We start from the raw sequence: 10,644 nt of genomic DNA, 5'->3' as shown, positions 1-10,644 counted from the left end.
TTTGCTTGTTTTGCAGTCCGACAGGAAGCTTGCACAAAGTAAGGAAATCAGCTTCGAGACAAACTGAAGAAATCCTGTAATATATATATATATATATATAAAAAAAAAGCACCATATGATCCGCTATTTTGATTAACGTTAAAGTGCCGGTTTCATTTTGAGGTATTTAAGGCCCTGAAACTGTCACGCTGTCATATCATTATAATAACATGCCCTCTATGGGCAAAAATAACCCCCACATGTTTGTTAAACATTCCAGATTCTGTCTTTTTCTTGATACAACCTCCTCTCTTCTTTCCCCTAGATTTTGTTCACGTTCACCCACTAGAGCTTTACAACACACTTATCGATTTGTAGATGCATGTTGATGACTCTATCGCGGAGTTCACCCTGATACTGGTTCACTAGGAGTCTCTAGAAAATCTTTTCAAAATAGTTTGGTATGAAAAGAGTGATGGAGCTTAAATTATCATTTCAACACCAAATTCAGGTTTTCTGTGGAGTGGTTTTCTAATACCTGAGCGCCAGAACAAAGAAGGGCCTTGATAAATACCTTCCATGTACCCTAATGAGGCATAAGTGGGGTAAATCTGACATGGAGAAGCTTTAGGATGACGGTGGAAAACCAGATTTTGACAGGTTTGTGGACTATAATATTTGTATGTGCTTTTTGAACATCTCATTTTGCGTTTAGTCGACGATTCGCTGCAATAACAATCCACTAGATTTTGTAGAGATTTGTGCTGATGTTCGCGTTCCGATTCATCCCGAAGATCTTCAGCAGTGTTGAGAGCAGAGCTCTGGAGCAGACATTTCCCTTCAACCTTTGGCAAGCAGATCTTGATGGAGCTCAAGTCGTGCACAGGGGCTTCGTTGGAACAATTTTGGGTCTTGTAGTTGGAGTGAATGGAAAATGTAATGCTTCTGCATCCAAAGAACTAATCCTTATGTCCATATAGTGTATGAACATCACAAATACATTATTATGTTTGGTTTTTTTTCGCTCAAATCTATGGAGAAACAGTATCTGTTATCTAACAAACAGCGTTCCCTTAATAGCGTACTGTGCCCACCCACACTTAGGAGAACGATGAGATCAGCAAAGAAGAATCCAAGCATTACAGTTTTCATTTTATAGAAAGTAAGATGCTTTGATTTTATTTCTATATTACAGCACAGTGATTATTTCTTTGCTTATCCCAGCTTGTTAGGGCGCTAGGGTCAGAGGTTGGCCCACGATGCAGCGCCACTGGAGCAGAGAGGGTTATGGGATTTGCTAAAGGCCTAACAGTGGCAGCATGGCAGTGCTGAGGCTCGAACTTCCAACCATGCAGTAAAAAAACTAATCATAATTATCTAATGTTAGTGTTGAGATGGTTCTCACACTAGTTCTCTAAACACGTTTCTTTGTTGTCTGTTCGGTGTCTATAGGGTCTGTCTGATGTGTGTATATAAGGTATACAGGAAGTCTTTATCTGGGCTCACACATCTACGGCTATTATGTTTTCTTACCCAAACAGGAAACAGCTTTAGGTTAGGGTTTTTCCAGTGTGTATATATATATATATATATACTTTTCTGTTATCTGCATTAAACTGTAGAAGAACATATGCGCCATGCTGTGTGATTCTTCCCTGATTAGAAAAGCCACCACGGGCATCGTAGATCACATGGAAAACCTCTTCAAGAATTAAGTTTGTTTGTTCATAATAATAATCGAACAACTAATTTACTCCAGGTAAAAAGCAGGACCTTGGTGGAAGTGGTTGTTCGAAAGAAACGATTGCTGTGGGCAAAATGCTGAAACACTGAAACACTGAAATGGGTGGACTTGGGTTGCGGGTCAAAGAAAGAAAATCTTACGCAAGAATTTGGTGTTAAAAAAACTGCATTCACCTGAAAAAAAATCGGGTTTTTTTGCTCATCAGCTTTTGCAAAGTTTGATGACTTGAATTCTGAGATGCACAAGTATATTTCAGGATACAACACAAACATAGATGATCAAAACCTGACTGACTTTGATCAAGTGTCTTGCAGTGGCTTTCTCCACCTCTGGATTTGGAAAATCTATGGTCTGAAATCCAGAGGTCCAACCTAAGCATCAAAAAGAACTTGAAATGTTCTTCATGCAGATTTAGTTAAAGCTCTTTCTCCAAGTGTCCACGATGTTGTATGACATCACAGGATGAAACTCTGGGGAGCACTCAGTCGGCATGTAATTAATCGTATGAATCGCCGATCAAATAAAGTAATAAAAAAAGTATTGTGCTTCGAATAAACATGAAACAATGAATTGACTCCGAATGTTGAAGCTCAAAGTACCTTTTATTGATATTGACTAATAAGTTTGCTTATTTTCACATAGGATTCCGATCATTCCACTCGTGTTGCTTATATAAGGAGAAAAAAAACAACACAAAATCTTTTTTGTGTTTGCAGTTTTGAGCTGGTTGTCTACTTGCGGTAAAAGTTATATTGCAACCATGAACGTTCTTCTTCATCTGTAGCTCCTCAGAGTAAAGTCAGGAGTTTGGTGTCAATTTCCAAAGTCAAAAACTGATACTATTAGTTTAAAAATAAAATAAAAGTGTCCCCAAAACCTCTTGTGGATGTTAGTGGTGAGTGGGTGAGGGGGGGGGGGGGGGGCGGGGGGGAGAATGCAAAAAAGAATAGCATTGGAGAGAGAAAAAAAAAACCTAATTTATTCACAGACCTGAAGAAGTATCTGTTAGTGATGCTGATTGTACACTGATTACAAATCTAGAAACATTTATAAGCGTAGCTGAGCGGTTCGTCTTACCATTGCAAGCGTATTACAAATTCAAGGGGTTTCTTTTAACTGACATAATACAAGTAAGGATCCATGTTGATCGCTGGGTGTTAAAATTGTTTCGTAAAATCTACAGCTGCAGTATTTTGATCAAAGATCAAGAGGCCAAAAAAGAAAATATCCATGCTTCTTTAGTAAATAATCTTTTTTTCAATAAATGTCATGTGAATTACAGTTATCAGCTTCCTACAAAAAATGATTTCAAAATATGACAAAGGAAACGATCACAACTGTATCAACAAAAGACAATCAAATATAGATAGGGTTACAATTTATCCCCCCTCATTGCAGATTAAGCGCCATTCCACTTATATGTTGGAGGAAAGACACACGCATACACGCACACACACATACACACTCTCGATGACTTAATTTTCCTTTCCTTTCTTTGCTTTCTTTTCGCCGCCCTTGGGTTTGGGTGTTTTTGGACTGCAAGGTTTGTTCACCTTGATGGTCTCCTGGCAGTCAGCGTTGAACAGAATTTTCCTCAGTACTCCAGACCTGCTTCGAGTGCCTGCCTCACACTCCCCCCAGCGGCCGAATTTGTACTTGCAATCGGCTACATGGAAAAAAAAAAGGTCAGTGGATTGTATTAGAAAACTGTTAGTACTGGAAGCATTTCCGAAAGCATGTACCTCCAAAGTCCTTCTTCCAGTTGCATGGCACTTTGCACTTATGTTTCTTGGTCTGCTCGTTGCACGTGGCCTCGCGGACACCCGCGCCACAGTCACCGCTGCTGGGCACACATTTCCCATATTGCCACTCAGAGCAATCGACGTCTGCTTTCACTTCCTTCGCTTTCTCTGCGGGAAAATACATATTAACAAATATATTACGTATAACATACACGTATTATTAACATTAATGTGATTAAATGCTCACCTTTCGTCTTTACGGCTTCCACAGCAAGGGCCAAAGCCACAAGCAGCATGATCGATACTGAGAATATACCCCTCATCCTGTGCACAGAAAATGGCAACAGGTTAAATCAATCTGCTTGTACACAGTCATAAAGATGCATCACAAGTTACTGAGCTTTCCCTTTTTTTTTTACAACTTCATTGCTTTATTTGAGGGCCTTGCTCAAGGGCCCCATGTGTGGCAGCTTGGCGATACCAGGGCTCGACCGTCCGATCAGTAACCCAGAGCCTTAATCACTAAGTTACCCCAAAGCACAACTCAAATATCTAAAGGCAGCAAATTCTCTCCAATGGGAATTATTGGTGTGTGGAAAACAACATCTGTATCTTATTCGAGTACACATCTAGCACCTAGTTAAAATAAAGTGTCTTTTTGTACCCTGACCAATTTTTGCCACCTTTATTAGGACTGGCTAAAAGTTTTTACTGACAATTAGTCTTCAGAATAAACCATTAAATACAATTACATATTACTTTTAATAGTATTGTAAAATGTTATAATGTGGTTGCGCAGTAAGAAATCTCTGGACGACGATATCGACTGCCATTACTTTTCCATAGTAAGTTTAAATGATTTGTGGCATGAATCTGTTCTCTTGTTGGAATGTTTTGCTGTGGGAGTGGGACAGTGAATGTGTAATAGACAAACCGATTTTAAATTATTAGACACTGTATTTTATTAGAGCTGAAGCTTTGTTTTCTTGTTATTCGTTCAGACATGAAAACAGGCACAAAGCAGCAATGAGTTCCTTCTTTGCTGTGGGGATTTGCTGTTTTTTGACTGACCCAGAATTATGAAAATTCTTTAGTTTGCAGTTATAATATGTACTTATACTGTACATATGCTCATGAACAGATAACTGTGGAAGATCTGTGCCAGGGGTCTCCAACCTTTTGTGACCGAGGGCTCCCTGTCCCATATATATATATATATACACACACACACACACACACACACACACACACACACACACACACACACACACACACACACACACACACACTCATATATATGTCACATACATATACATATACAAACACACATATATGTTATATAAAGTATATTAGGGCTGTCAATCGATTAAAATGTTTAATCGTGATTAATCGCATGGTTGTCATGAGTTAACTTGTGATTAATCGCAACTTAATCGCGCATTTTTATCTGTTCAAAATGTACCACAAATTAATACTTTTCAAGATTTTAATATTCTAATCAACATAGACAAATGTGAATGTTTTATGCAAATGTATGTTTATTATTAGTTAAAACAAACTTAACACAATAGAGCATAAAAACAAAATTATTGTAAATGTTTTAAAGCAATTATGTGTTTTCAATTATGTCAATCATCAGGACACCGAGCGAAACATTTGCTACGTTTCCACACGGACGGTTTTAATTGCCGGATGTGTTCATCATGGAGGATTTTGGTGCTGATTTTAGACTTTTCCCATCAGTAAAACAAATGTGTTGATCAAATGTAGTGATTAAAAAAGAATGTAATTCACTTTAATATTTTTTATTTTTTTATATCTGAGTATAGAATAATAAATGTGTTGCGTTGAATGTTTTAATTTCACCTCATACATTTATTTATTTATATATATTTTTTAAATGGACAAACGGAAATGCTCGCTGCATTAAATGCACAATAAACTAAATTTGTGCCTTTGAAACGAATTTGCCATAACTTATTAATGCGTTAATATTATATAATGTATATAAAATATCTTAATATCCTAGCTTTTTATTTATTTACTTTTCTTTATACTATACTTACTTTCTTAAAAATGTATGAACATATAAATAAATAAATATATATATATATATACTATTCTATACTATACGATATGAAATGCTTACAAAGTTCACTTTTAAAAAAATGACATAAAAAAATAAATGTAAGGAAATTAAGGAGTAAAACTAAGGCTATTTATAGAATGTGCTTGATGGGTGACTCACACACTCCATGAATGCTAGCAGGTCCCCATGGGCATAATGCTGAAGACCACTGACAAATCGTTACTAGCTCAGGATAATTGCTAGCTGAGTCAATATGCTATTTTTCTGAGTATTTTCTTCAGTAGGTTGATCCATCTTGCTTGACTTGTTATATGGATACACGGTTTCAAGGTGTTTTTCTCTAGAAAATATGGTACTGCAACATTTCTTTTAGAAATATCCAGTGCTGTCTTTGTGTAAGCTTTCACACTCTCAAATGGCACGCTTCATGCTATAAGGGAGACCCAGACAGCAGAATTGGCTACAAGTCGAAAAAGCTTGGAATACTGCTTCTTTGGCTCATAAGGAAGGCTAATAAAATACTGTATAACATTGAGAAAATGATTTATTAGCACTGCGGTGAAAGTATTACGAATTACCATATGTTTCCAGGATACAGTGAACGTATATTTCACGGTTTATGTTCTGAATATTGGCCTATAAATATTTAACGGTATGTTTCAGCTCAGTGAATATTTTATTTTCTATTTTCTAAAACTGGAATGAAAACCGCGGCTATTTCCGAGCCGAAAGAAGCCCTGTAGTGAAATTGATACTATCCTGCTTCATTGATAGTCAGTTTCTGTTCGTTTAGTTCCAACCACTCCTGAACGGCTGATGTAGTGATAGCGTCCCCATTTGCCAGCAACATCTGCTCTATATTAAGAGTAATTCTAAATTACTGGTTTAATTTTCCTCTGTAACATTCTTTCCATATTAAACAACCCAACAAAAAGAGGTAAAGCTGGTGAGGCTAGTGGAAAGTTTTGTGCGATCATTAGCATCTACATCATTAGCATTATTTGCCTATTTGGCAAAGTGGTAAACGTGCTGTGTAAATGAACGTGAAGATGGAGGAGATACGGTTTCAGCAGGGATTGAGCTCGAAATGAGCTTCTGGACACATTAGTGAATAACAGTGATTGAAGGTCAGACTTTCAGTACCTGCGAGGAAAAACGATATGATATGTTTGCATTATGCGGTTTATCGTTCTTCTGAGAAGAAATGCAAAATATAACTTAGATAATAGAGATTAATGCTGTAAATGTCTCTTTGCATTTTCCGAGATCTTTTTTCACCCTACGGTCATCTTATTTGTAAGCATCTTAGAGGAAAAACGACTGTTTGAAGACAATAAAATATGAAAAATCTGTGTTTTGTGTGAGTCTTTCTTTTTTTTTTTTTCTTTAAGAAGATTAATGATGACCACACAGCTAATAAAGCACTAATCAAGACAGGGACCACAAAGCACTGATCCATTTGGCATGACAAGAAAAACACTCTCAATGTACACATCCATCATTGAGGAAATCCAAGGGCCTTTCACGTTAAACATGCAAAAGCAAGAAAATAAAGGAATTCAAGCAAGCCATTGCAATAAATAGACCTCATGGTGAATGTTTCTTTTTTTTTTTCTTTTTTTTAACAAAGCATCCAACTTAGAGTGCCAGTAGCTAATAACATCATACCAAGCCTCCAGTGTGCATGAGTCTATTTAAGTGCCTTTCTATATTTTTCTCCTCTCTCCTCCCGGAAAGCACAAAAATCACTTGTCCTTTTCATTACCCCATCCCTCCATTAATGCAGCCCTTCTTTCACTGCCATTTTCCCCCGGCTTCATAAATGTAAGGGAGCTTTTTTTTTTTTGTGGGAAACAGAGGGGTGCTCTTAAAGGCCTCCATGCCAGATTGAGGGAGAGCAGCCCAATTCAGTGCCTCGAAACAAAAGCCGGCTCTCGCCTGTTTTTCTTCCCCTCTTCTTTTTTTTTTTCCCCTTCCTTCCAATAGAGCCAGAGCACAGATCCCATGCAGTGTCTCTCGGCAAGCACTCTGAATGTAAGCTTATTTGCATCGGAGGACAAAAACAGCTCTTTGGTGGAATGACGGGACGCTAGCCGCCTGCGGAGAACTGTGGGCCTGAGGCTTTGGGATTCGCAGGTTGCCAGATTGGATTTGATTGTTTCTAGCCCCCATCAGTGTTGAACACCAGCCTGAATGTAACTCAATTATATCCAATGTAAACCAGCCTCATCTAATTTAGGATTTAAAATGCATATCAAATCTGGGAAACGGTCCAATCTGTTACACGGTAGGGCCAAATGTTTGTGGACACCCGAATATTACATATATATGTCCTTATTGAACATCGCATTCTAGATTTTGTGCTCTCTTTGCAATTTACTACACTCGTCTGGGAAGTCTTTAGTCTCGATTTTCAATCACAAGATCATTAATTGTGTCACCACCAATCTTGGCAAACCATATCTTCATGGAGCTCATTCCGGGCACGGAACACTGACATGCTGGAACAAGTTTTGGACTCTTAAGTTTCAGTGAAGGTAAATTATAATTAAAATGCTATGGCACACAAAGACTATACAGCTGTGATAACAATAAATGGATGGATTGATAGATTGATGCATGAACAGAAAAAAAGCATTACAGTTCCTTTCCATTAATAAATTTCAGCCGCAGAAATGAATCGTTACAGGTGTCCACAAACATTTGCTTATATGATGCATAATTAAAAAAAAAACTTCATTTGGTGTGTTGTGGGTTTGTTTTCTATCCATCATCTGTAATGTTGTACAATCATAACTGAAGGGGGAAAAAAAGCCCAGGCAAGCAAACCTGTTTGTAATGACTTCGAAAAGTGGGTCAGTGAAGCTGGCACCCAAAACTGCACTGGCACTCCGGAGGGCAACGTCTCCATTAGCCAGTGAAATAATACAGCAAGCACTGGTGCCTCGGTTCACCTTCTGAACAGTTAAAAAAAAAAGCCTGTATGGTGGCATCAAGCAGGACAGCTGATAAGAGTGTCAGGTTTAAATGCCCACTGCGAGGGCTTTATTACCCAATCAATGATCTGTCCATTTCTCTCCAGTAATAATTTTCACTCACAGAAATGAATCATTAAGAGCACAGCATCATCACAAGCCTATTCAGATGACTATTTAATATTTAATAAGATTTTCCTTGTAAAATTCTAAAAATTCATATATATAATATAAATATATATGATATATATATATATAATATATATAATATATATATATATATATATTATATTAAGGTGTGTCTGCATCAGAGTAAACTCCATATTTATATATAGACACACTATCACACACTATTACTGCTATACACATGCATATTCCACTGCATTAGAAATACACATATGATAGTGAAAGAATAATGCTACTTGCCTTGTTGCTGTGGGAGAGGTCCTTCACCACCAGAGAGCTTGCGCGTGTGTGTGTGTGTGTGTGTGTGTAAACTCTCCTGCTTTCCTTTGGCAAGTGCAGCTCCTCCTCCGCTACTCTTTGTTTTGAAAATCTAGTTTGAGCTGGTCGCTGCAGCGCCTTTACATCCAGCCTCCTGAGTACAGAGACATGTGACGTGATCTATCTATCTATCTATCTATCTATCTATCTATCTATCTATCTATCTATCTATCTATCTATCTATCTATCTATCTATCTATCTATCTATCTATCTATCTATCTATCTATCTATCTATCTATCTATCATGATGCATGCACATTAACATGTCAGAGACACACAACCTCAGCTTCATTCTTTCTTTCTTTCTTTCTTTCTTTCTTTCTTTCTTTCTTTCTTTCTTTCTTTCTTTCTTTCTTTCATCTATCTATCTATCTATCTATCTATCTATCTATCTATCTATCTATCTATCTATCTATCTATCTATCCATCCATCCATCCATCCATCCATCCATCCATCCATCCATCCATCCATCCATCCATCCATCAATGCACATTAAATGTAAAACCAGAGATAAAAAAACAAGTAATGCTTATTCTGTTCATCGATTATATGTAAACTACATAAAATATGCATGTCTTACCAGGACAGTGTTGAAGGATAAAAAACAAGCTTCGGAGTACCGAGACACACAACCTCAGCTTCACTCTCAACTCCTACTCTTTGTTTCTTTTTTTCTATCTTTCTTTCTATGTAATGCTTTATGCATAGTAACATGTACAGAATCTCATGAAAGTGAGTGCACCCCTTACATTTCAGCAACCTTTTTAATATATCTTGTCAAGGGATGATACAATAGAAATGAAAGTGAATAAACCCCAAGTGATAACAGCTGTATGTCACTTAACCATGCAAAGCCACAATTAAATTAAATATGCGCCAAGTATTAAATCAAACACCAAAATCCGCCATGTTTTACACAATTAATCCTCTAGGTGGCGTTTTGTGGGGTTTTCCCTCATAATGGCGACACAAAATTACTGTCTTTATTGATCGTACCGATAAAAACAATACATCATTCAAATCTGTAAAATGTCTATAATTTTCTATATGAAAGCTTCCTGACTTGACTTGAAGAGGTGCAGTCTCTCCGGTATCACCTCATTAACTGTCTGTGTGGAAACATAGCAAAGGCTCTTAATTATGTCCACACGTCTCTGCACTGATATAGCCTTTATATTTAATCACTGTACATATGCTTACATATCAAGTCAAGTCAAATCAAGTCAAGTTTATTTCTATAGCGCTTTTCACAACAGACATTGTCTCAAAGCAGCTTTACAGAAATCAACAGTCAAGGTGAATGGTGTGCATTTATCCCTGATGAGCAGCCGTGGCGACTGTGGAAAGGAAAAACTCCCTTAGATGTAATGAGGAAGAACCCTTGAGAGGAACCAGACTCAAAAGGGGAACCCATCCTCATTTGGGTGACATCAAGAGTTTGATCATAAATCTTTCAACAATACTGAACACTGGAGAGTGAGAACTAACATGAGTACTGAAGTATAAGATTATAAGTAATGTTCTTTCTACAGTCTTGTACAGTCTATATGGTTAGTAGCTCCTAGTTTTATGAGCTCAACTTTTGTGATCATTACAGATACAGCATCAG

General features: G+C 37.3%; 1 protein-coding gene across 1 annotated transcript; it reads right to left on the bottom strand.

The window, feature by feature from the left end:
* Window positions 1-2,306: 2,306 nt before the first annotated feature.
* Window positions 2,307-9,130, bottom strand: mdkb (midkine b). The gene is made up of 4 exons (XM_083545776.1): window positions 8,956-9,130; window positions 3,713-3,789; window positions 3,466-3,633; window positions 2,307-3,389 (listed from the first exon to the last, which is right to left on the bottom strand). Exons 2-4 carry the CDS (start codon window positions 3,786-3,788, stop codon window positions 3,199-3,201), a joined length of 435 nt encoding a protein of 144 aa, XP_083401902.1. The 5' UTR covers window position 3,789; window positions 8,956-9,130; the 3' UTR covers window positions 2,307-3,198.
* Window positions 9,131-10,644: the final 1,514 nt, after the last annotated feature.

Source organism: Silurus aristotelis (assembly GCF_946808225.1).
Source record: "Silurus aristotelis genome assembly, chromosome: 7".
Classification (NCBI taxonomy): Eukaryota; Metazoa; Chordata; class Actinopteri; order Siluriformes; family Siluridae; genus Silurus; species Silurus aristotelis.
Note: the sequence above shows the minus strand (reverse complement) of the source record. Positions and strands in the feature narration are given on the sequence as shown.